Source organism: Macaca mulatta, chromosome 17 (assembly GCF_049350105.2).
Source record: "Macaca mulatta isolate MMU2019108-1 chromosome 17, T2T-MMU8v2.0, whole genome shotgun sequence".
Taxonomy (NCBI): Eukaryota; Metazoa; Chordata; class Mammalia; order Primates; family Cercopithecidae; genus Macaca; species Macaca mulatta.
This window is the reverse complement of record NC_133422.1, coordinates 39585544-39612889: the sequence shown is the minus strand read 5'-3', so window position 1 is coordinate 39612889 and position 27346 is coordinate 39585544. Positions and strand designations below refer to the sequence as shown.

At 35.9% G+C, this 27346-nt stretch overlaps 1 protein-coding gene across 1 annotated transcript in view; it reads left to right on the top strand.

The window, feature by feature from the left end:
• The window catches only part of DIAPH3 (diaphanous related formin 3), a 491959-nt gene that overhangs the window by 27890 nt on the left and 436723 nt on the right, over positions 1 to 27346 (top strand). The window contains exons 2-3 of the mRNA XM_077973974.1: positions 2787 to 2819; positions 23968 to 24144. Of these exons, the coding sequence (XP_077830100.1) occupies positions 2787 to 2819; positions 23968 to 24144 (210 nt within the window). The remainder of the gene's footprint in view (positions 1 to 2786; positions 2820 to 23967; positions 24145 to 27346) is intronic.

The window sequence follows — 27346 nt, the reverse complement described above, 5'->3', positions numbered from 1 at the left end:
TTTAGTGGTTTAAGATTGCATGTGTGTACTTAACTATGTAATCTCTATTCTTCAGCAAACTAAATCTTGAAATGAAACCTATTCTGACTTCATTGTTTTGATGTAGACAAACACAATTCTCAGATCAGTTTTCCAGCTCCTTACTCTGTTAGTCAGTTTCTCCAGTCCTGTCTGGACCCTTGAATTTGCTGTGATTTCCTGCCCTATTGACTTCTCTTGCTGACAATGAGAATTGATAGGTAAGTGTTCTCTGGAAGAGAAGGAATAATGAATTTGACCTTCTTTTCTCTCAGACTCGGTTATACTCTCCACATCTACATCCCTTTGAGTTTTCTTACTTCTCCCTGCAAGATACACCTGCATCTTAATTCTGTTGTGATTCATCACATGTTCTTTGGGAAATATATAGGTTATAACTGGGCTTATGTACATACTTATATAGTTTGAAAACAGATCAAGCCTTTAGGAAATTAAATCTTTTAAAAAGCTATACCCTCAATGAGATAGTTTCAGAATGTATATATTAAAAAAAAAAACAAACAAAACCATGACCAAAAATGGATTCTTGTGTTGCCTTGTTTTTACATAACAGTGTCTGTTCTTTTTCCGGAACATTGTGAGCCCAGCTGAAATGGTAAAAAGACGGTCTAATTTTAGACCTTTGACAGTATATAAAAGTGTTTCTCTTGGATGTTTACAACTGGATTTTGCATCATGTAACTTGCATTTCCAATTTTCCTATCTAGTGTTATTTTCCTTTTACTTTCTGTATCTTTTGTGTAGTTTTTAGATCATAAATCTTGCCTGGACCCTAGTCGTCTTTATTTTAAAATTACTTATCTATTTTTATTGTCTTTTACTTTTAAAAATATCACTTTTGTGGCATTTTCCTGAAGCAACTCAAGCTGGTTTTTGGGAATATTTTATTTGTTTAAATAGATGTTTTCTCTTTATTGTGGCATACCATCCTAAATAGGATTTCAGCTTTATACTTTATTTCCTTGGCTTTACTTTTTAAGCATTAGCCCACTTGGCATGCCATTGTGCCAGAAGTTCACTACATGTCACTTTTTGTTTCTTTGTCACAGGAACTTGAACCCTTTTGAGAGTGGAACGAGATGTGATTGGAGTGATACCTCTGATTGTAGAATAACAAGAGTGAAATGTGGTTAACCAAATGCAATAGGCTGGAAGCCTTTACTGGCGGGAAGGCACACATACAACTGTTAGAGGAAGGGCGCCCCACACAGGCATTGCCCCAGCTCCTTTCTCTGCAAACTCAAGAGCCTTCTACATTTGGGTTTAATTTTAGTAATGGTCTCTGGGGTGACACTCTAGCCCTAAGTTCCTTACATACTTTACGGTCCCGCTCAGGATCCCAACCACTTTTAAGGACCACTGTGCCTACTTGTTAATTTCAAAGGCTGAAGATAGTATTAATTAAAAAAGCAAATTCTATAGCCTGGTATTAGACACTAATCCTTAGTTAATCCACTATTATTACTTCCTTATTCCCAAGTCAGTGTAGGTGATTCTAATTCAACAAGGCCGTTCAATCTGGAGCCTAGTGGTGTGGCTAATGGTCTTTCATTTGGCTACATTTTCTTTGGTATACACAACATTCATTTTAGATCCCAGTTACCTTCTTTCCTTTGTACTAGAAGAAGGAACATCTTGGTGAAAGAAAGGGAGAAGAGAATCTGGGATGGTGATTTACATTGTACGGATTTTTAATCTGGATCATCACTGAGGTAGATTCATGAGCATGAAGGTGTACTTGAGTATACCAACATGAATGATAAATTTCATTCTATTAAGTAAATGTTGAATTTAACTGTGTACCACTTAGTCTGTTAGATAATGGTTGTTAACACCTGTCCTTATAAAAGAGTAGACCTTGTTTCCTATTTAGAAAATGTGTTTTATTCTTTCCCTGCCCCTTTAAAAATTGAATGCTCCAGTGAATTAGAGAAGGGAGAATTGGTAATTGATTCTAGTTACTTGAATACAATATCTTGCCCGACACTGGGACTTATACAACTTAGATTTCTGTGTTTTTTCTCTAAATAATTGTTTTTCTTTTGAGTTGTATTTTGCAGGAAACTATTCACTCTCTAGAATGGTCTTATATTTGTCTAGCAAGGAAATCAGCAAAAGGGTTCTTGAAGCTAGCAATGCAATTGAAAATGTCTACTGTCACCACTGGTGATAAATCAAACTGATGTTAAAGATGCAAATAGTCATTTTAGTACATTCTTCTCCGTTACTAGAATTGCTTAAGTTAATTAAGCCAGCAAAGTACTTCATCATCTATTATGCTGCATACTAATGGTAAATTTAAAGTTTCACTGTTTTATAATATGAAAAATTTTCTGAAATATCATCACATTAAAATCTTTTATATCCAGTGTTCTTTTTTGTTTTATTTTTTCTATGTGCCCTCATTCTCAGACAGATCCATTGTGTTCTAAGTTCATATACTTAATGGTAATTAATACTGTTAATTGGGGTAATGTATTTATTGTACCATAATTAATTTTTTAGTTTGTGAGGTTTACAAAGTAAAAAAATTTTAGTAAGTGTTTGGAACTACCGCATGCAGGGTAACTTTTGTCCATCTTTTTGAGAAAGAGATTAAAACTATTATATATAATGTTTTTTTATTGGACTGTCAAAAATTTAATTACGTCCAAGTTAGGATTGTAGAATTTTGAATGTACCCTATTAACTAAAATAAAAAAGCTGTTATAAATTACTGATATGATTGCCTTTTTTTTAATTTGCAGCATTTAAATATTAGGACACTGACGGATGATATGGTAAGATTATCCTCAACTTTTCCTTTGTTATGAATCGTAACTAACCATATAACGTTGATGGTGTGCTGTGCTAACATCTTTGAAATTGCTAAAAGTCACAAATATTGGAAACATACTGTTCTTATAGTGCTGAAATAAGAGGTAGAAATGGTAAAATACACTAAATTGTTGGTTTTAAGTTGTAAAGTGAATGGTGGATATGTTAATTTAAAAAATTTATTTAATTACAAATTGTTAGTCAACTTTGAATCATTCAAATCAGCTCTCATTCTTTACGAATGAGTTGCACACTTCAAAAAACAGGTAAAAATAGCTAAAGACATGTCAGCTTTTCAGAAATACGTAGTTGCTAATTAAAGTAAGCCAGACTAAAATATTATGCATGTATATTTTTAAAATTTTGCTTAAAAATGAGAGAACTGGGCATGCTTTACTATGTTTTTTATGTTGAAAATAATAGGGCTTCTCATAGTAAGTAACACTTTAAAGCACCATTATAGATTCTTGCATAGTCAAGTAAGTTTTTCTGAGAAATATATTTTTAAATGTAACTTGTGGTTAATAGTAAAAGAATAACCAGAAGAACAACAACAAAACACAAATAAACAATGACACCAAAAATATGTAAGTGTGTTATAGAGGAAAAAACATGGCCCCCCATTGACCGGGCTTTGCATTCGACTTCACCATTTATGAAGCATGAAGAATGCCTAGACCATAGTAAGCACTTAGAAAATAGCACCTCTAATATCCAAAGTACTGTCTTATGTACCTGGTAAGGCAGAATACAAAGATGAATGAAACGTAGATCTTGACATGAATGATTTAAAAAATTGTATTAGAATGTTGATATGTTTTATTCCTTTGAATAGTACCTAAGAAAAGCATATTTACATATAATTTTCTGGATGACATTTTCATATACTAACACATAGAAATTGGTAACAGTACAGATTTCTCACCTTGCAAGGTAGATGTCTTTATTTTGCAGTTGACAGTATTGAGGCTCAGACAGATTAAGTAGCTTGCCCAAGTGTGCCCAGCTGGCAAGTGGTACAGTCATAGCTTGAATTTTGTTCCACATTGCTTCAAGTCTTATACTTACTATGCTAAGTTAACTCAGCTTGCAAAATGGCTTCTTAAGGCTGATAAACCATCTGCAATTTTTATGTTTGTATTTTTATGATATTCAATGGTATATTTGTAACAGCTTTGATCTATAATTCATGGAGCATACAATTCACCCATTAAAAGTGTGTAATTTAGTGGTGTTCAGTATATTCAGAAGAATTGTACAACCATTACTACAGTCATTTTTAGAACATTTTTGTTACCCTTAAAAGAAACGTCATGTTCATAAATAGTCCCTCTCTGTTTTCCCTCAACTCCCTCAGTTCTAGGCAACCACCAGTCTACTTTCTGACTATAGATTTGTCTGTTCTGGACATTTCATATAAATTGACTCATATCATATGTGGTCTTTCGTGACTGACTTATTTCACTTACCATAAGGTGTTCAAGGTTCATTCTTACTGTTGCATGTATCAGTACTTCATTTGCTTTCTTTCTTTCTTTCTTTTTTTTTTTTTTTATTTTTGAGACAGAGTTTCACTCTTGTCCATGCTGAAATGCAATGATATGATCACGACTTACTGCAGTCTTGACCTCCTGGACTCAAGCAATCTTCCCACTTCAGCCTCCTGAGTAGCAGCGGGATTACAGACATGCACCACCTCACCTAGCTAATTTTTAAGTTTTTATTTATTTATTTATTTATTTATTTATTTATTTATTTTTGTTGAGACAGAGTCTCGCTTTGTCGCCCAGACTGGAGTGCAGTGGCCGGATCTCAGCTCACTGCAAGCTCCGCCTCCCGGGTTCACGCCATTCTCCTGCCTCAGCCTCCCGAGTAGCTGGGACTACAGACGCCCGCCACCTCGCCCGGCTAGGTTTTTTTTTGTATTTTTTAGTAGAGACGGGGTTTCACCGTGTTAGCCAGGATGGTCTCAATCTCCTGACCTTGTGATCCGCCCGTCTCGGCCTCCCAAAGTGCTGGGATTACAGGCTTGAGCCACCGCGCCCGGCCCAATTTTTAAGTTTTTAATTTTTTGGAGAGACAAGGTCTCCTTGTGTTGCCCAGATTGGGTTTGAACTCCTGGGCTCAAGCAATCCTCCTGCCTTGGCCTCCAAAAGTTTTGGGATTGTAGGTGTTGAGCCACTGCACCAGCCTTATTCACTTTTTTTGCTGGGTAATATTCTGTATGATGACATTTTTGAGGTTTATTCATATTTCATGGACATTGCATTTTTTTCTCTTTTAGCACTGCCCTTACTTTCATTATATGACAGTCGTCGTGCTGTGCACTGCCAACCCACAATCTTTACCTTTAGTTTTAGAAACTAGAGTCATGGGTGACTTCGGAATGCCATTCCAGAAGCCACGTTGCTCTATCTTATATTAATAATTGGATTCCTCATTGAGGACTTTCTTAGTTCTGTCTCTGACCTTCCGCCATTCCTCACCTCTCCCTTTATCCTTGCAATTGGCCTTGGTAAGGTAAAAACTTTTGAGTTGTTACCATAATGCCTGGTGCGTATCTTCAACAATACATCATTTATTATCTGCCTTTCTCAATAGTTTAAACCTTTTGAAGGCAGGGATGCTATGTAATGAATACTTCTAGTACCTAGCATGCTTTCTGGTACATAGTGAGTATTTTAATACATTTTTTGTTGAACAAGTGAGAGAGTCACTGCTCTCATAACCTGCCTGGTATTGGATCTCAGCCTGACTTAGCACTACTCAGGCTTCGCAGAGACAGAGTCTTGCTTTTTTTGCACAAGATATGGGAGCTGTAATGAGGACCTTCTGTCAGTCTTTCTGACCGCTTGCCTGGATTGCTGAATGTTGCCTTGCCCCTCCTTTCTTCTTAAGTGTACACATGTCTGTCTCTCCTGGATTCCTCATTGACCCTCTTCACATGGACTTGCTGACAGAACTACTGTCTCCTCACTCTCACTGTTCTCTTTTGATCTTGTGCTTTAGCTTCTCTCTTGAGTAGGCCCAGAGTTAGTCCAGGGAAGGATCAGGCAGGTAGCCTAGTTTAGGCATCTGTATCTGTTGCTTTACAGATTTGAGAATAAGCATAGCTATCTTCAACAGGAGACACCAACGAGTAAATTCTTTCTTATTCATTGTTGACTGATGCAGTGTAGAAAGAGCATTGTTGGATTTGGAATCAGAAGATTCTTATTGAAAGACAGAATTTTACTACTTCTTAGCTCTGTTACCTTGGCAAATCAATTATTTGATTTTTCACTTATTTGTAAGTTGGGACTAATTAAACCATTTCTTCCTTTCTCATACAGTTTTGGTGAGTTTCTTAAATTTAAGTAAGTTGACCTGCTGTATTCAGTTCTGTCCCTTTTTACTCCTTTAAAAAATATTTCCTGATATATGGACGGAGAAGTGGTGTGACACATTTGCAGCTGAGCCTTCCAGGGTATATGTGTTACAGATCAATGCGGAGTTGTGAGAAGGGAATGGGTAGCTGGATATTTTGAGGGCTCTTTAAACTATTTCTGGTGTATTAGAGCTCAGGGCAGCATTTGCCAATGATACTTTGATATGTGCTGGCAATATGTTTTCTGATTGAAGTTTGCCCCCTTACAACATATACATTGCATGTATGCTTTCAGTGTAGAAATTCTTAATGTGAATAACCCTTTTTTTGGGCAAAACTTGAGAGAGGCATATAAAAATAGCATTGTGCTGTAGTCATACATTTGAATAACAGTATTTTAGAAACATTAAATGGAAACATCGCGGGAAGCATTAATGTTAAAAACCTATCTCTTTAGTTGTTTTGTTAAGGGTCTGCAAAAGTACTTCATGTTATAAGGTTATTTCTTGAGTTACTATCAGAATTGAATTGCACTGTCTTGTTAAAGGAATAATGGATTACTATAGTGTTGGGTTCCTTAGGCAGAGTAAATAGACTATTAGCAGTGTTTGTGCTATAAATATGAGCATTCTCTTTGTATAAAGTGCAGCTTAGGTGCTAGGGTAATAAATAAAGGTGAATAAATAATTGTTTAGCTTATAACTTCCATTGTTTATACCTGGGTTTTGAAGAAGGTTTTCCTCATAGAGGAAAAAAGTTGGGAGGAGGGAGAGTGAGGGGAGACAGGTTTGAAAAGGTAAGTTGGGACATGTTGAATGTGGATGTGACAATGCTGAATTATCCATCAGTGTGTCCACTGAGTGTTTTTGGAGTCTAGGAGTTGTTTTTGACTTGCTGTTTTCTCCCCTGTCCTTCACAGCCATTTGTCTACAGTATAGTACTTCTATGATCCTCATCTCTTTGTTCTTCTGACTGCAGCCTGCTTTACTGTTGTAATCCCTTGTTTGGCCTGCAGCAATGGTTTTCAAATCTTTTTGACTAGGTACTACAGTAGGAAATACATTTTGTTTTGTAGCCTGGCATGCATAAACTCCTAAACTCTGCTTCTCAGTTGAAACAAAAGTTTAAAAACCAATATTTAACATTTCTAAGCAAAATGAACTCATCTTTTTATTTCCATTCCTTTCTCATTTTCTTCACTCTTCTCCATGCCTTAAAAAAAAAACAAAAAACAAAAAAAAAAGGGTGATGAGTCTACTAAATTGATTTCATGACCCACAAATGGTTAACAGCTATAGCTAGAAAACCAAACATTGGCCTGCACAGAAACTAGAGGAAGTTATGAGGTCTTTTCATTACTGTCTATTGTTTATTATATGTAGTTGCATGTAGGAAAGCCAGGTTAGAGTGCCGCCTCTGCCATTTACTAGCTGTATGACTTTGTGTAAGTTATGTAGCTTTTGAGCCTTGGTATAGAGATAGTTTAAGGGACAAATTAAGTAAGATGCTTGGTAAACCATGCATTTATAATTTAGTGCTATGATTAGTAACATACACTTTTAAAAACTGAGGTATGATCCAGCAATCTCATTGCTGGGTATATACCCAAAGGAATATAAATTTTTCTACCATAAAGACATATGTACACATATGGTCATTGAAGCACCATTTACAATAGCAAAGACATGGAATCAATCTAAATGCCCATCAATGGCAGATTGGATAAAGTAAGTGTGGTACAAATACACCATGGAATACTATGCAGCCATAAAAAAGAACAAGATCATGTCCTTTGCAGGAACGTGGATGGAGCTGGAGGCCTTTATCCTTAGCAAAATAACACAAGAACAGAAAACCAAATACTACATGTTCTCACTTGCAAAGTGGAAGCTAAATGATGGGAACACATGGACACAAAGAGGGGAAAAACAGACACTGGGGCATGCTTGAGGGAGATGGGTGGGAGGAGGGAGAATAGTGGAAAAAGTATCTATTAAGTACTAGTACTAGGACCAGTACCTGGCTGAAATACTCTGTACAACAAACCTATGTGACTTGAGTTTATCTATATAACAAACCTGCACATGTACCTCTGAACCTAGAAGTTAAAAAAATAATTGAAGTATGATTTACTTACAATATAATGCACCAGTAGTGAGTATAATGTGATGAATTTTCAGAAGTATATACAATAATGTGTGCACTAGTTGTGATATGAAATATTTCCATCACCCCAAAAGGTTCCCTCTGTGCCCCCTTGCAGTCAATTCTCTTGTCCCATCCTGACTTTTGACAAACACTTATCAGCATTCTGAACTATAGTTCAGGTTTTAGAATTTCATGTAAATGGAGTCATAAAGTGTGTTGCCTTTGTGTCTGGCTCTTTGTTTGGTAATACTGCAATTGGTTTAACTATTCAACAGTTTGGGTTGTTTCCAGTTTTCGGCTATTATTAGTAAAGTTGCTATGAGCCTTTGAGTACAGTGTTTTTTTTTTGTGTATATGTTTTTATCTTTGGTGGGAGTCATATAGTAAGTGCATGTTTAACTTGATAAGAAAGTGACAAATTGTTTCCCACAATTACTAACGTTGAACATTTTTTTATGTGCTTATTTGACATTGTTTTCTTGTTTAAATGTCTGTTACTAGACATAGGACTATTCAAGTAATCTATGTTTTCCTAAGTGAGCCGTGGTAGTTTATGTCTTTCAAGGACATAAATTTTACCTATATTGTTAAATTTAAATTTTTACCTATATTTAAAATTTTACCTATGTTGTTGAATGTATGGGCGTAAAGTTGTTTGTGATATTTTCTTATCCTTTTAATGCAGGATCTGTATTAATTACCACTTTGCAAGCCTCATATTGACAATGTGTTTTCTGTGTTTTTCTCTGTGACTAGTTTGACTAGAGGTTTGCCAGTTTTACTGATCTTTTGAAAAACTAGCTTCTGTTTTCACGAATTTTCTTTACAGTTCTTTTGTTTTTGTTTGTTTTACCTTTATTATTTACTTTATTTTGTTTTATTATTTTTTTCTCTGATTTCTTAAGGTAGAACTCTAAGTCATTGATTTAAGACCTTTGTTTGCTAGCATATTAGATTTTTTATGCTATAAATTTCCCTCTGACAGCTGCTTTAGCTGCATTCCACAAAGTTTCATTGAATTGAATATTTTTAAACTTCTTATTTTCTTTGACCCATGGGTTATTTTGGTATGTGTTATTTAACTTCCAAATATTTAGGGGTTTTACTGATATCTGACTGTGTCTGATTTGTAATTTAATTCCCTCATGGTCAGAGACCTGTACTTTGCATGAATTCTGTCCTTTCTGATTTTTTAAGTCTTACTTTATGTCCCAGAACGTGGTCTATCTTGGTCAGTGTTTGTGTGTATTCTGGATGGTTGATAGTGCTGTTCACATCTTCTGTATTCTTGTTAATTTTCTGTCTGTTTAACAGTTACTGAGAGAAGTGTCGAAGTCACCAACTGTGATTTTAGATTTTATATTTCCTGTTTGATCAGTTTTTGCTTCATGTATTTTGAAGCTTTGCAGTGAAGCGCATATTTAAGATTGTTGGCCTTCTTTATCTTTAATAAATGATGTTTTAAAATCACAAGTAATTTTCATTAGTTTTTAGTTCTTGGAAATTTATTGGATTTACCTACTCTACTTGATATAATCGTATGCTGCTTCTTTGGAGAACAAAGATTTCTTGACTTCTGTGACATCAAATTTTCTCAATTTCATACCCCTTTGACCTTTCATTATCTATCTGATAGCATAATTTTTCCTTTTTGCCTTAAATTATTGTTTTTTTCTCAGTTATTTTTCCTGATTCTACTGTTCTTTTCCTCAGTATGTAGTGTTTTACTTGGGTAATCACCTCTGAAGTTTTCAACTAACCATGTATATCTCTGTTTAGGACCTTTTCCTCCAGTTGAGAAATAATTCATTGGCCTACTGAATAACCTCAATGGATATCTCATCTATTCTAGAAGCACTGTGTCCTCTAAGTTAAACCCTTTACTTTCCTCATAAACTTGTTTTATTCCTTATAGTCTCTTAGAAAGTAGCTCCACCTTTCCAATGTTTCTGATTATTTCTTGAATCTCTTCTTCTCTCAGTTCCTTCTATCAGAGTCCTAGTCTTCTCATTTTTTCCTCACTGGACTCTGGCAGCTTCCTGTTGCTACCTAAAATGCTGCCTTCCCACACAGCTATCAGACTGATCTGTCTACATTGCCTATCTGTTCATGTTTTATGCTGTTTGAAACTGCTTAATTGCACCTGTTTTATATAGGTCAAGTCTAACATGGCAGATAAGGTCTTCATGGCAGGACCCTGCCTCTCTAACTTGATGATGTATCTCTCATTAGCATGCAGAAATCTTCTAGGGAATAGAAAGCTATAAGTTGCTGGAGAATTTACTTAGGGAGTATAAAAACATAATTAGGGGGCTAGGTGTAGTGGCTCATGCCTGTAATCATAGCACTTTGTTTGGGAGGCTGAAGTGGGAGGATTGCGTGAGCCCAGAAGTTCGAGATTAGCCTGGGCAAGATACGGAGACCCCGTCTCTACAGGAAAAAAAAAAATTTAAATAAATAGCTGGATGTGATGGTATGAAGACGTGAACCTATAGTCCTAGTTCTAGCTACTTGGGAGACTGACGCAGGAGAACCACTTGAACCCAGGAGTTTGAGGCTACAGCGAGCCATGATTGCACCACTATACTCCAGTCTGGGTGACAGAGGGAAACCCTGACTTAAAAAAACAAAACAAAACAATATAGCTAGGGAATTGTTCTTGCTAATTAGAAGAACGGTGTGCTAAGTTACAGTAAGGACTATGTAATTGTTAGCTATGTGCTAAAGAGTGTTCCAAACGTTTACTGTATAAACACATTTAATTGTAACACCAAGCCTCTGAGTAAGCACTGTTATTGCTCCCATCTTTAAAGATGGGGAAACGGTTGGGGGGAGCGGGGAAGAGAGAGCTTAGGTATCTTGTTCAGAGTCACAGGGGGCAGCCAGGAAAACTCTGGCAGATTGGCTCCAGATAACATGATCTTTATCAAAAGCATTACAATGCCATTTAAGTACTATCCTTTTCTCCACTGAGAGCACCAAGTGTAAAATCTAGACGTATATCTCATTCTTTCCCTTTTTTTTTTTTGAGACAGGGTCTCGCTCTGTCACCCAGGGCAGTGGTGTGAACACAGCTCACTGTAGCCCCCACCCTCCAGCTCAGACCCCCAAGTAGCTGGGAATACAGACATACACCACCTTGACTGGCTAATTTTTGTATTTTTTTGTAGCAATGGGGTTTCTCCATGTTACCAAGACTATTTTCTGCTTTTCCCTTGATGCTATCTATATGAGACTTTTAAATGGAAAGGAGAAATTGTATCATAGCCATTGACCTTAATCCTGAGAAAATCATTATAATTATAAAGACATACTATATCTTAGATGTTTTCAAAGATGAGAAATGTTTTGAATATCTCAAGTAAACAAAACTGAAAAAAGTCCACCCCAAAGAAATAGTGAGGTGTTGGACTGAGAGGTCATCTGTTAAAGGATATGAGATTCTTTTAATTGTAAAGGACATGGAAAAACTTATCTGTATAGAAAGCACTTCACATATCTCAGAACAACTGCAGCCTGCACCCAGATACAGATACAGGCTTTCCTCGTTCTCCTCAAAGTTCCCGGGGTAATGGGGTCATAGAGCCACTGCAGAAATCACCTGCTGTGGATGTAGGTTCTAGTGAGTGAGTGGAAGCCTTCACCTCACTATTCACTTACCTCCTGACTGTTCTCTGGGCCTTCTTACTCAGTATAACTAACTGTTACCAGACAACTCTAGTACATTCCTGTGTGATTTCTGTGAGACTTCACTCAAAGATGAATGCGGCCTAATAGGACTGAGCTTTGTTTACCTGTACCTACCTAGATGTGATGTGTCTTGTGAGATATATGCTAAATTAGACATCATATTTATGAAAGAAAGGAAAATGACTTTACCTGAATTCGTGCCTAACTTTAAAGTCAAGTAATAGAACATAAGTCAGTAGCTTTTAAAAATAAAAGCTCAACCTAGAATTAAAATAGTTTTATCTTATTCTAGTAGGATATAAGGCTTTCTGTACTATAATTTGCTTTCTATTTTCATTAGCTTTTTATATTTTCCTTGGTAAGTTAATAACAATGAGTGATTAGAAGTGTGACCTCCCATCTGCCCCACCACTGTTTTTCAGTAAAGCTATATATGCATATTATACTCTTCTGTGTAAAGTAGAAATACCAGCATGGACTGGGGTGACTGAATGTAAAATACATCAAAACAAGTTCTGTTTTAAAGAACTTAAACTATTCACTTAGTCAGGTGGGCCTTTCTTAGCCCATTAATGCGTTAATTAGGACTTCCTGTACTTAAAATTTCAGTAATACTTAAGTACTATCTTAGAATCTTTAAATATTTATAGGATAGTTTAGAGAGCTCTTCCTCAAATCAGCACAAACTTGGGAATAAGATCAAGAGCTCTCAGAGTTGAATATACTAATATGTAGTAGGGTGTACAGACTTGTTTATTCATTCTTTTGTCCACTCGTTCATTAATAATTTGTTGAGTGCCTAGTACTATTTCAGAAATACAAATATGGAGAAAGAAGGTCTCTGTCGTCTGGGTGCAGTAGAGAAATGAATGTATAGACAATCAGTAGTTTTGGTGTGGTATGATAGGAGCTGGAAGGTCAACTTGATCTTGGAAGACTTCATGTGAGGGTGACTTTTCAGCTGAGTTTTGAAGGATAGGTTGGAATCTGGGCTGGCAGGAGTTGGTGTAATTTTTACTTCTTAATAATTTTACTTCTGGCATACCAATGAAATGGATTCGTAGTGGAAGCATGTCAGGTTGGCAAGTAGAAAGCGATTACTGATGTCTTCAGATGACTTTTTGTGTATGGGTATTACAGGTCTATGCTTTTTAAAATAAAATGTAATATATACAGAGCTAATTTACATTACTTCTCAAGTATACAGTATTAATATTTAAATATATGCAATTAGAATTGTACTTTGAGTAGATGGGTAGATAGAACTTTGGGTTTCTTGAATGTTAGATTTTTGTCAATGATATGTGTGCTCCTTTTTGAATGAATGTTTTTCTTACTACCTTATATCATGGTATTAAGTAACATAAATTTATCCTTGTTTTTAATATAGAGGACTACTGTAAATTATCAGTGTTAGGAAGAGTCTGGATTTTCCTATTGAATATATAAAAGGCATAACACCTGGCATTCTCCCTTGATATGCTATGTTAATTATTTTTTATTTAAAATATTGTTGAGAAAAATTTAGCCAAGGCAAGAAGCAATGGCTGGGGTGTTCCAGGCCTAGAAGAAATTATTAATTTATTCACTTAACCAATATTAATATAACATCCACTACATGTTTAGAACTGTGGTAAGTTCAGAGGTGATTTAGTGAATAAAATAACAGTATCTGTTCTCAAGGACTTAAAGCCTAGTTCACAGGTAGTTAAAGAATTGTATACAAATTGACTGGGTGCTGTGGCTCACGCCTGTAATCCCACCATTTTGGGAGGTCAAGGCGGGCGGATCATGAGGTCAGGAGATCGAGACCATCCTGGCTAACACGGCAAAACCCCGTCTCTACTAAAAATACAAAAAAAAAATTAGCCGGGCGTGGTGGCGGGCGCCTGTACTCCCCAGCTACTCGGGAGGCTGAGGCAGGACAATGGCGTGAACACGGGAGGCGGAGCTTGCAGTGAGCTGAGATCCCGCCACTGCACTCCAGCCTGGGCGACAGAGCGAGACTCCATCTCCAAGAAAAAAAAAAAAGAAAAAAGAATTGTATACATATTATATGATGCAAGCACTAAGTCTTTGAGCATCTAACTCAGTCTTGAGGAATCAAAATAGGCTCTTACATGAGCTGTAGTTTAAGTTGGGAGCTGAAGATTGAGTTGAAATTAGCCAGGTAAGGGGTTGGGGTATGAGATGTGGGTAGGTTTTAGGCACAAGGAACAGCCTGTGCATGTTTAGGAGGCTCTAGGTTGTTCATTGCCTCTAGATCGTTCAGTGTAAGGTGGTGGAGTGGTGAAGAGATTGTCTAGAGAGGAAATAGGTTCAGATCAAGATGGACCTTTGAGCCAAGAGTGTTATCCTTTAAGTAAGGAGGGGGTATTGAAAGAGTTTAACCACAGAAGTGAGGAGCATGATTGAATTTGCATTTTCAGGAGTTTGAATGGTGTTGGGGTACAGAATTGCTATAGCATGGTAGGGAGAGAGGGCAGTGAAGAGATGGAGGCAGGTTAGAAGGTTAGGAGGCAGGTTAGAAGTGGCCCGAGCTAGCGACAGTAGGGACAGAGAGAAGATGAATTAAGGAGGTGCAGTCCACATGCTTTATGTCTTTATTAGTTTTCATTACAGTTATCACAATTCAAATCACCTTTCAGCAGAGCTGAGTCATAATCAATTCATATCATCAGTAAGCACCCCTTTGCTTCTCTCGCCATTGAGGTCCATTCATTCTTCTAATCTGATATTATCTCTCAAGTCCTTGAGACTTTCCAAACCCTCCTACTTTGCCCTTTGGAACTCAAAGTCTGTCATCTTCTTTGAATGTTCTCTTTCCTCCTTGCTGTAGTTGAAACCTGCATGTTCTTTGATGGCTTTATTTTCCTAGTGGCTTCTTACTTCAAAAGCTTCCAGCTCTCTTTGAAGCATAAACCATCAGAGTATACAACCTGTTGGTTCCTCCTTGTTGGTGGTCTCAACTGTAGGTCTTTTAGTCCCTCCCACTGATTCACTGAAGGCATTGGAACTTGAGTTACTTTCTTCTTTTCCACCACAATTTCTGCTATCATTCCGTGTCCACCTACCAGAGGTTCTTAGTTTGTGGTCCATGGACCACCAAGGGGTCTTGGTGGAATTCGTGGTGTCCTTGAAGAAAAAATTAAATCTTTATTTTCTTTAATCTGTAAATGAAATTTAGTATTTCTTTCAATTATGCATATAGGAAAAAAACCTATCAGCATACCAGAAAAACCCACAATAGTATTTGGCCTGTGACTTGATCACCAACAGAAATCAGATATTTTCAAAGCACAGTAATTACTGAAGATATTTCAAAATGTGGTTTACATTTGGCACTATGTTGAAATTAGACTTGTCATTACCTTTGTTATTTAATGCAATAGTGAAGAACATTTACTGATATATTAAAATTTATTAATATTTTGATAACCTCATTTTACTTTAGTTCTTCTTATATATTTTAGACATTTAAAAGTATTCTATGAGGAACTCTGTAATTATCTATTGCTATATAACATTTCTCAAAACTTGGTGGCTTCAAGCAATAATAAACACTTGGTTTCCAAGCCGTTCTTGGATGGTTCTGTTTTGAGGTCTTTCATGAGATTATAATCATCTGTAGCCTTGATGGGGCTGAAATATCCATTTCCAAAGTGGCTCACTCATGACTGGCAAGTGGGTACTAATTGGTGTGGGGAGGCCTTGGTTCTTCCTTGTGCAGGCATCTCCAAACACTGCTCCATGGCATGACAGCTGGCCTTAGAACACATATTGCATGTTGTAACTTATTTTCAAGCAATTGAAGAAATTTTAAGATCATAAATGTGTTTTTCATTTAATAATAAAATACTATGTGAAACCTAAATGTGGACAAAATATAAGTAGATAATCAAGTATTTTTTGGTAGGGAGAGAACAGTAAGTTTTCGTCTTTTCAAAGAAGCCTCTGGCTAAAGAACTTCTTATAAATTTCACCAAAATACAAATTAAGAGCCAAAAAAGCCCATTTGTAACATTGAGGAATATTGAAGTCAGAATGCAATTGATGGGATGGTAGGAATTGTTCCTGGATGATAAGTCTATGGCCTAAAACCGGCCTCGGCTTATCATACCTGAAAGATTGAATGGTTGATTTTTCTCTCCACAATAATACATCTTTGTACCAGTGATGTCACTAGTGTTTAAATGTAAAGACCATGGAACAGGCAGACATACTGCTTAGCAGTTAACATGTACTATAATTTTCATATCAGCATCACAAGTTCCCTGTTGTACTCCCATTCCAAAGCCCCCCTCTTAAGGTACTTTTCCCCACTCTAGAATGAATCGTTCATTCCTGTTGCTAGTTCACTTGGCTTATTTTCTTGGGGGCATTTAAAATATTGTACCTTAAATTATGATCCTTTATTGTATATTTTTCTCTCAAATGGTAAGCGTCTACAGGGATGGTAACTATGTTTTATATATTTTATCATCTAGTAATTGCTCATTCATTCATACCTTCAGCAAGTATTAATTGACTGACTGCTAACTATCAGGTACTGTGCTATAGGCTGCATATACAACGTCACTATAATGGTTATCTGTTGGTATGTAACAAGTTGACCCAAAACTTAGTGACTTAAAATAGCAAACATTTATCATTTCATACCACTTCTGTGTGTCAGGAATTTGGTAGTTGCTTAGCTGGGTGGTTCTGGGTTGGGGTCTGCCTTGAGTTTGCACTAAAAATGTTGGCTGGAGCTACGGTCATGTGAAGGCTTGACTGGGACTTTCAAGATGGCTCACTCACATGGCTGTTAGCAAGAAACCTGTTTATCTTTTGGCGGAAGCCCTCAGTTCTTTGTCACGTTCTTTGCCTCCCTTCAGGAGTTCTTGAGTGTTCTCATGATCTGGCAGCTGGCATATTCCAGAGTGAGTGATCCAAGAAGGAGCAAAACAAAAGCTGTAAAGTCTTTTATGATCTAGTCTTGAAAATTGCACTCCATAATTTCCACAATATCTATTGATTACATAAATCAGGATCACTGGCGCCATCTTAGAGACGGGCTGCCACAGTGATTAAAACAGTTGATGGTTTGTCTAGCATGGCTCTTACATTTTAGTTGGAAAGAGACAGAGTTAAAATTACGAAATAAATGAGATAATTATAGATTTTCGTAAGTCATATGAAAGGACATAGGAAGAGAATGTACTGTGTGTTGTGATGGAGAAGGGGTGGGTACATGCGCTACTTTAGATAAAGTGGTCAGGGAAGGCATTTCAGCCTTTTAAATCCAAAGATGAGAGTGAATAGCACTTTTATTTCCTGTTAACACCTCTCTGTAATAGGTACTATCATGGGAGGTTTCAGTAGCTTAGTTATGGTAACACAGTAAGCAAGTGGCTGGGCAGGATTCTGAAGTCAGACTCCAAGAGCCTTGCTTGTTTTTAATCAGCAAGTTCCCAGGTTAGTAATAAAGTTAACTAAAGAGCCAAGCTATGTTAGCTGTTAGGTTTTTGCCTCCTCTTTAAGCATAGTGTAAGACTGCATGAAAATAGAGAATTTCAAGCAATATATTTTATTCTGTATTTCAGGTATGTATTTGGATAGAATTGATTCTATAATGAAAAGGAATTTTTGTTTCCTTAATAATTCTCCTGGATTTCGTGAAAATTTCTACTCCCTTCTGGGTTCTAATGAAGTATATTTATGATCATATGTAGTTTTTTCATACTTGTGAAATTGTAAGATGACTAATTATAATATTTTCCTTTTATTTTAAATAAAAAAATCACTTCCCTTGTTGTTTAAAGTGTTGTAATACTGAAAACCTCAAACACCGAGTTTTCACTTTTACAGTGATATACTATAGCTAAAAATTCAGATTGATTTTTTGAACCTTTTTTTTGGTTAATTTTTTTTAAACTGTCATTACTGATTATCAGTGTGATTACTCAGTATGAGATAATACTCAGTAGGGTGCTCATTTAGCTTCCCCTGAAGATAAGTGATATTAATTTATAAAACTTAGTATACCCCAGACACAGTCAAAGCCATATTAATTAAGTGTGGTGTACCATCTCCAAATTGGCATTATAACAGAATCTCCTCAGTCTTGCATGTGTTTAATTCTTCAACAACGGCAAATTATTTGTATGCTTCACCTCTCTGGCTTGTGTTTCTTGCTCAACTTTAAGAGAAGAATTTTGTATAAAATTATGAAAATTTTACATGAAATAGGAAGTGCACAAACTGTAATACACACACATACACAACCCTCAGCCAAATTGCCAAATACAAGATAACCAACTTACGGTCAATATTAGGGGGATTCCTGTCATATTTTTATGTAAAAAGTATTTTTAAAGTTTGCTCAAGTGTTCTATTGTGCCTTGGTTTAAGCAAATTGTGTGTGCAATTTAATCAAAGATAGATTGAGTGATTTTTCCATGTGTGAATGGAGTCATAGTAACCTCTCTTTTTAAAAATGAAACTTCTTTTAAAACATGTAAAATGATTTGATAGTAAAGCTCACTTTACACCTAGCTTTGTAATAGTGCCCAGATTTTGTAGAATCTGCCTGGAGTGCTCAATAGTGCGTGGAATGCTTTTACTTTTAGCCTGAGATATTCACTAGTTGCTATTCCAGTATAGGAGGAAGTTTCAAGTTGCTATTCAAGTTGCTATTCCAGTATAGGAAGAAGGATTGTACTTACTTTTCTTTTATATTTCTTTCCTTATTTTTTTCTTTTATCCCTTCTTTTCTAGGAAAAGGAATAAAAGCATTATATTGAAAATGTGAAATACTGGTTGATCCTTTTGTATCTCATATTACTATTTTGCCCATTGTGGATTTAGATGCTAGAAGAAGGGAGTGCTATTTTTTTCCTGTCTTGCTTTCATCCATCTATACTAGTGATAGTGTACAAATCTATTTTTCCATTTGGGTAAAATTTATCTTTTCCCCAGAGTTTTAGGTGCTAAGCTTATGGGATAGGTGTGATAATTATATTTTATTATTAATATTATTACCTTTACAAATTATGTTATTGGTACAAGTATGGTTTTATTAGCTTTACTCTTGAAAACATTAGGGGCTGATTTTTTTCCTTTGTCCTATTTTTGCGCTCAATACTATGAAATTGTTAGGTACAAAAGTGTTTTGGAACTTGTTCTTTTATTATAATCTACTGTAAGGATTAAACAAATGTATTCAACCTAATGCTGCATTTCAAGCTCTTAGCCTGGTGCTCTTCATATAGAAAAGGCTCAGTAAATATTAGTAAAAATCTTATTAATTTTTATGACTTTTAAGGATTCTTTTTAAAAAAAGTTTTGGTTTTTGGTGAAAATTAAGATTTTATGTCTTCTATCACTGTTAGAACCATTAGGTTATGCATTTTCAAATTAGCTTGTGAAGTGCTTAAGCTTATTATTCCCATTTATTGACATGTTTACATTTATAATATTGATGTTGCATTAATGAAGTTTTGCTTAATTTCACTTCATTATAAGTTTGGCATATTAATTAAGCTACACTGGATTTTTTTGGGGGGGTGTGTGTATGTAAAGAGCCAGGATAGTTTCTGTGCTTAGGAATTGATATTATCTGCACAGAAATGATGGCAATGAAGTAGTGACTTGGGAGATAAGTAACCAGTCCCATTTCCTAAAACAGTTTTTTTGGTTTCTCTCAGTTTCTTTCTTTTTTTTTTTAAACATCAATAATGAGGGTACAAATGTACACAGAGATAGTATCTTCTGGACATATATTCATGCGGAGACAGTTTTATTTTTCTGAGTTATTCCAGAGTAGGAAATGCTTATGGTGGTGGGTTAGATGCCACTCTTTTTTGCTATTATAATACATTTCACATACCTCTTACATTTTCTGTATAGCTATATAATTACCTGTTTATGTGCTTGTCTCCTCCACTTGATAATTATTTAAGGTAAGTCTTATAAAGGCTTATTTATCTTTGTATCACCAACGTCTAATAGACAACTGTTGATTGCTCTTCATTTCTTTTTGTAGATCTGGGATTTCATCCCAGAACAAGTTAAGAAAAAGTTATATATGTATCACTTCCCTACAGCCTGAAAAACTTCTTTTACACTTTTTGTAGTACAGGTCTGCTGGAGACAGATTATCTCTGTTTTTGTCTGAAAGTGTGTTTCTTTTGTTTCTACTTATGAAAAGTAGTTTCACTGTATATGGAATCCCAGGATAACACTACAGTTGATCCTGGAACAGCATTGATTTGAACTGCACAGCTCCCCTTACACACAGGTTTTTTTTCAAAGAAATATATTGGAGATATTTCAAAATTTTCAATAATTTGAAAAAACTTGCAGACAAACTGATTAGAAATATCGAAAAAAGAAAAAGTTCTGTATGTCTTGAATATATTTAAATAGTAGTCTATTTTCTCACTTAATACCGTAAAACATTTACAAATCTATTATAAAAAAGTTAAAATTAATCAAAACTTATAGGCACAAGCATGAACTAAAGATGGTGCCATTTGCAGTCAAGAGAAATGTGAACAAATGTAAAGATGCAGTATTGAACTATAACTTTATGAAATTAACTGTACCGCACACTATGTTACTCTGTTAATGTTGTAGTCACCTCTGGTTGCTATTCCGGTGAGCTCAAGTGTGTTGAGTATCTACTTAAAATGTCATGTGACACTAATCACCTCCACTTGAGCAGTTAATCTCTCCAGTAAATTGCGTATTTCAGTAAAAACTGATCTCTTGCGGTTCTTGAGTATTTTTCATCATGTTTAGGGCAATACCGTAAACCCTGAGTAACACCATGGGACCCATACAAAGTGCCACTAGTGATGCTTGAAGTGCTCCCAAGAATCAGAGAAAACTCATAACATTACAAGAAAAAGGTGAATTGCTCGATACGTGAATTGTATAGATTGAGGTCTGTAGCTGCGTTGGTCACCATTTCAGGAGACAATTCATCTTGTAAACATATGATGTAAACTTACAGTATTGATAAATATAGTACAGTATTGTGAATGTATTTTCTTTCTTTTTAATAAAATTTTGTTTTCTCTAACTTATTATAAGAATACAGTAAATACATTTAACATACAACAGTGTATTAATTGACTGTTTATGTTATTGGCAAGGTTTCCAGTTAACAGGAGCATATAAGTAGTTAAGTTTCTGGGGAGTCAAAAGTTATATGTGGACTTTGACTGCCCTAATCCCTGTGTTGTTCAAGAGTCAACCCTACCTTTCTTTCAGCACTTTAAAGATGCCATTCCATTATCTTTTGCCACCATTGTTTCTGGTGAGAAATTAGCTGTCATATCATTTTTTTTCTTGTGTATATAATGTATTTTTACTTCTCTGGCTGTACTTTTATGGTTTGCTGTTTATTTTTAACTTTCAGCAGTTTGACCATGAAGTGCTTAGGGGTATGTAGGGGTGTGTGTGTGTCTGTGTGTGTGTCTTTTGTATTCTTTTTGGGTTTTGCTGAGCTTCTTGGATCTGTGAATTGAGTTATACATATATATATTTAATCAATTTTGGAAAATTCTTAGTCATATCTTTTGAAATATTTCTTCTGTACCATTTCCACTCTCTCTTCTGCTTCTGGACCCCAGTTACACTTGTGTTACAACATCTGATGTTGTATCACAGATCATACTCATTTTTTTTTCTATCTCATTATTTTGTTTGTGTTTGAGTTTGGAACTTTCTATCAATCTGGGTTTAGGTTCACTGATTCTTCCTCAGCTTTCCAGGTGACTGTTAAGCTCATCTAAGAAAATCTTCATTTCTGATCTATTTTTTATTTCTAATTCATCTTTTTTTTAAAAAAAAATAGTTTCTGTGACTTTGCTGCTGCAATTATTCATCTCATGTGTAATGTCTACTCTTCATTATATCCTTTCAGGAAAAAATTGCCAATTTTAGGGTTAATGTAGAGTTCTCTTTTTGTTTTCAGTTCTACTTCTGGCTATTTCTTCAGGAAATCTCTTTGACCAGGCTTTGCCCCAGCCTTTAGATGGCATTATGACATGCTCTTTGAAAGTCCAGAATGTGTCATGGGAATTTCTCTCCATTCTTTTGCCTAGTCTATGGCCTTTGGAGGGCATCTGTTTGCATATGCCTCATGAAGTATTCATACAGCTTTCCTGTTCTGCTCCGAACCGTTGGCTTACTACCCCATTCAGTTGGTGAAGACTAGGGGAAAGAATTGGTAGGTGGGTATAGACTTGCCAAATGGCTTGGGCTTCATGTGGGGCTCCTTGAAATTCTAATGCCAACACCCATGCAGCTATCAATATTTCCTTAAAAATTTGGCTGGCTTTTCTTTACCCTTGTTTAACTTATTCTTCTTCCTCAACTGTTTGTCAGGGATAAGAGCATCTTGTTGTTTTCTGGTATTTGATCCTTGTAAGTTTCTTTGGGTCCTCAATTTTCTGTTGGGTTGATAACAGCAGCAAGTATAACTTTATATGTTTTCTGGTTTGTTTTGGTCGTTAGAATGAGAGCAGTGGTGTTTTTTGACAACTTTCTAAATCCTACAGGAAGCTGTCGTATTCTTAGTACTTTAATGTTTAAGTGATGTTAGGTGGACCATGGGTGAGTGCAGTACATAGTATTTTTCGTAGACATTATCTTCACAGTAAATTTAGAAACCTGTTTCGAAAGATAATACTTACTTTTACGTCTCATTATTTGAAGAAATCCTATTTCTTTAGTGAATTGAGTAAACAATACTGTTACTTAATTGTCCTTTTAAATTGAGACTTTGAGGTATCAGGTGTTTTTAATGGCTATACTAGCTCTGTCCATTAAAACTTTTTGCAATGATGGAGATGTTCTATATGCATTAGTATGCTGGCCACAAGCCACATGTGGCTCTTGAGCACTTGAAATGTAGGCTAGTTCAATGAAGGAACTGAATTTTTAATATCATTCAATTTAACTTAATAATCATACATAGCTAGTGGCTACCATAATGAATAGTACAGGTTTATATACAGTATATATGGTGAGAACAGTAGCTTAAAATGTATACAGCAATGATGAAAAACTCATGGAATCACTGTGCTGTTTGAGTATACTTGTATTCTTGATGCCTGGTTCAGCTTAAGACTTTTGCATTTTTGATTGTTGAAACATTGTATGACTCATGAAATGTATGAGTCTGGGTTCTTTGTGAGCAATAGAACTTGTGAAATTCAAACAATTTTGAATAGATGAATTATTAGCTTTGTAAACGAATATCTATGCTTTTTTGAAATGTCAGCAAGCTATTTGATTATCTAGTTATAGAAGAAATCTAATTGCAACAAAAATCTAGCTTATTTCTTAAGGCCTTAACCATTCTCTCATGTAGATATTCAAGAAGTTTACATACTGACCAGCCTGAACAAAGATAAATAGTTTATCAGGCCAATAAACTATGAAGATAATTCAATTCCTAAAAATTCCTAAATCATGTTCCCCTCCCACCCCCACTCCAAGAGACAGTATGCATTATGGAAAGGGCAATAGGCAAAGGGGCCAGGAAGGGGTGGGGGATGGGACACTGAGTACTAGTTTGGGACCAACCCTAAATTAAGTAATCTTCTTTCTAAACTGCTTAATTTACTAATATATAAAGCAAAGGTCACCTGTCATTAGAATCTCAAATCTATGTGAGGTTTTAAGATTAGAAGGACTCTTTCAATGTTGTCTATCTTTAGATAGAACGGTTACTGAAAAATTTTCACCACTCTTTATTATTATTTTTAATTTTAAATATTCCAATGCTGAATGCCTCCTGATGAAATCACAATGATAACGCGATTGGCCCTCTTTGTTTTTCTCATTTTTGAGATGAGATAAATGTTGGGAAAGGAAATACTTAACGTGTGTCATTCTGTCTTTCTTTGTAGCTGGACAAATTTGCCAGCATAAGAATTCCAGGGAGCAAGAAAGAGAGACCTCCACTTCCCAACCTGAAGATGACATTTGCAAGCAGTGATTGCTCAGCGGCACCTTTAGAGATGATGGAGAACTTTCCAAAGCCATTGTCAGAGAGTGAACTCTTAGAACTTTTTGAAAAAATGATGGTAAGAATTTGATTCTTTAGGAAATGTTTGAGGAAAAAGCCTTAGCTTTTGCTCATGTTAATGGAACTCTAAGCATTTTTGGTAGTCATATTCCATGGCTAATTTCTGATGTCACTTAAGATATCACTTTGGCCACAAAGAGTTTTTGGATTACAAAAATACGAAATCTGAAGAAAAACAACCTACCAGGTTTTGGTTTCGCAGAGAGTATGTACAAACAAATACTCCAAAGTATCGAATGGTATATTTTTGTCTTGAGTAGATTATCTAAGTCAGCGGTCCCCATCCTTTTTGGCACCAGAGACTGATTTTATGGAAGACAATTTTTCCATGAGCGTTTCGGGGGTGGTGGAGATGATTTTGGGATGAAACTGTTCCACCTCACATCATCAGGCATTAGTTAGATTCTCATAAGGAGCATGCACAATTTACCATGGAGTTTGTGTTCCTATGAGAATCTAATGCCACTGCTGATTTGACAGGAGGCGGAGCTCAGCCGGTAATGCTGGCTGGCCTGCTGCTCACCTCCTGCTGTGTGGCCCAGTTCCTAATGGGGTTGGGGATCCCTGACCTAAGTGGTCTGAGTCCAGTCCATGTTAAAATGATAGTCACTGTGCTCTACTGTTTTCTTTGTTATGGGCTGGATCTTAGACCTGACTTGTTCTATTCTTTCCTTAGTTTTTAGGATAACCAGGTTCTTTATGCATCATTTATGTCTGTAGAGACTTGAACTCACCTTTAAGTCTTTTTCTGGGTGCCTAACCTTTTTCTGGTTAGCCTTTGTCTCTGTTAATGAGGCTTATATGAAGATAACTCTCTTCAGTACTATCTTTGAGGACTCAAGATCGTCAAGTGCTGTTTTCTCCCATCTACGTGCTATATATCGAACCACTCACGTAAGTTATCCATCCATGAGATTCCAGGATGGCACTTTTATGGTTCACTTGTGGCTACTAGGTTAAAAAATTTCATCATAATTGTTGCTGCCATCTGAGTAAGTGGACTAAGTAGCCCATTGATGTTAAATATTTATGGAGGCCACATTTTATTTCCAGAAGTTAAAAGTACAACTACGTAGGAAGTACCGAATATAGTTTATGCTAGTGTTCTGTTACTGTTAGCTGGGAGGGGGCTAATACTATAAATTTTAATATTATTTAGAAGTCAGATGAATATCAGCATTTTTGAAATATTTACAGAATACTTTTTAAAATAACTAGGCCACATCACTTTTTCATCCTTAAGCAGGTCTACCTATTGGCATTAGATTTCGGTGATCAAATCCTCACTGGAGTAACTCAGCAGAAATAAAATGAAATTGTTGCCTTCTCAGGGCTGTCCAGTTTGCTAAGGGACAAGATGGTTACAACGAAGGCCTTTTTAAAAAATAAGGAACAGATTCTTTCTTTCCCTTACTGATTCCTTGAGTATATTACAATACTCTGCAGGGAAAACTTGCTGTTGATTCTGAAGCTGAAAGGCTTTTGAAGGGTATTTTTGCCTTCTTTAAATGTGGATTAGGATATTTTTCAAACTTCTCAGCATACCATATTTTTGACAAATTTAGAGCTATTTCTATGTCTGGAGAATGCTAGATTTAAACTGGCTTGATTTGTGGCTTATACATATCTGTTACATTTTTATTAGTAAGAATTCTCTTGAGAAAGCAACATTGAATAATCAGACATGGTAACCTTTTGGCATTTGTACCTACAGAGGCTTTATACCATTTAAAGTTTGCATCTAGGTTCTTTGCTTTGGCATTGTGCAATTTTTAAAATGATTGTTCTTATTTATCATTATCAAAGGTATTTAGTAATTTTTACATGAAGTAACAACTTTGTTTTGAAGAACACCTCTTTTCCCTCCTCAAGACAGTCCTTTGAAAGACTGTGCTGACTTGATTATTTAATGAATGTGAAGTACAGTGTAATAACTTCAACATTTGTATTCATTTCACTTGGGAAATTGATTTACTTCATCTCTGGGTAATAGTTTAGTTTCCGTGTGCATTCTTAAAAGTGGTGTTGAATTTTTAGTTATACCTAAAGGCTTTTTCCCCTGTTTGTCTTTAGGTGAAAGCTGAAATTCTAGCTCAAAGCCCATATTGGTTTCTGTATGACTATTAGATATGTGAAATAGTTGTGTTTGTCACTGCATTTATAACTTAGGTTTCTAAAGTCAATTTCAGTGATTACTCCAGAACTCTTAGATACTTGTAAGTAGTTTTTCTTGAACGAGGTGAACATAATCGGTATAAGTTGGAAGTGGCTAGTTTATTCCAGCTGTTGAACAACCTTTAAATCAGCCTCTCAGCTTATTTTTCTTCTGACCCTGGTTAAAAGTCCCAGGTGGGTTCCAGATACTTCCTATTGGTTTCAGATAATAAAAATCCTAGCTTAATATAAATTAATTTTCACCCAAAGAAAGCTGCTCCTTTTCCCCTGTTCAAGTTTGTTCCATTTCTAGTCTCTGATAGGGGCAATTGTTGGGGATGTGGTTGGCCTCTTCTGTTTCTCCATCTTGCTTTTCCATTCTTCCCTATTCTCTGGGCTGAATCTGTCTCTTCTAAGATTAGATTGGGGTAGGGGGAGGGAAGAAATGAGCATTTGCTGGCCTAAGGTATCTATTGGTACCCTAGAGTGTTGTATTAGTTTCCTATTGCTGCTATAACAAATTACCATGGACTTTTTGTTTAAAGCAACACACATTTATTATAGTTCTGTAAGTGAGAAATCCTGGTCGGCTTGACTGGTTCTGTGGCAGTCACACACCATGTGAAAGAAGTGTGTGTCACTATGGCACACACTTGTTTACTTTACTTTTCCTAATTTTCCTTCTCTCTGGCCAGTTTTTTTCCAGTTTACTCTCCATATCCCCTCTTCTATATGTTCTTTTACTTCCTCTGGGTGTTGCCTCTGCCTCTCAGTCTTATCTTTATACACTTGAGTTTTCTGCACACTCCTTTTGGGGGACTGGAGCCCTTTCATGTTGTAGAATATCTTTTATATTGTGACACCTTGGTATGTCTTCTACAGAAGAGCAGTTATAATCCAGCTTTCTAAAAGATGCTGAACCTCAACACATCAGAAAGTGAACTCATCATATTAAATACACCCCCCGACACACCCACCCACCCACTCACCAAAATTTCTGCTTCACTCTTAATTTCCTATCTCAAAAGTCCCCACTGAAGTCATAC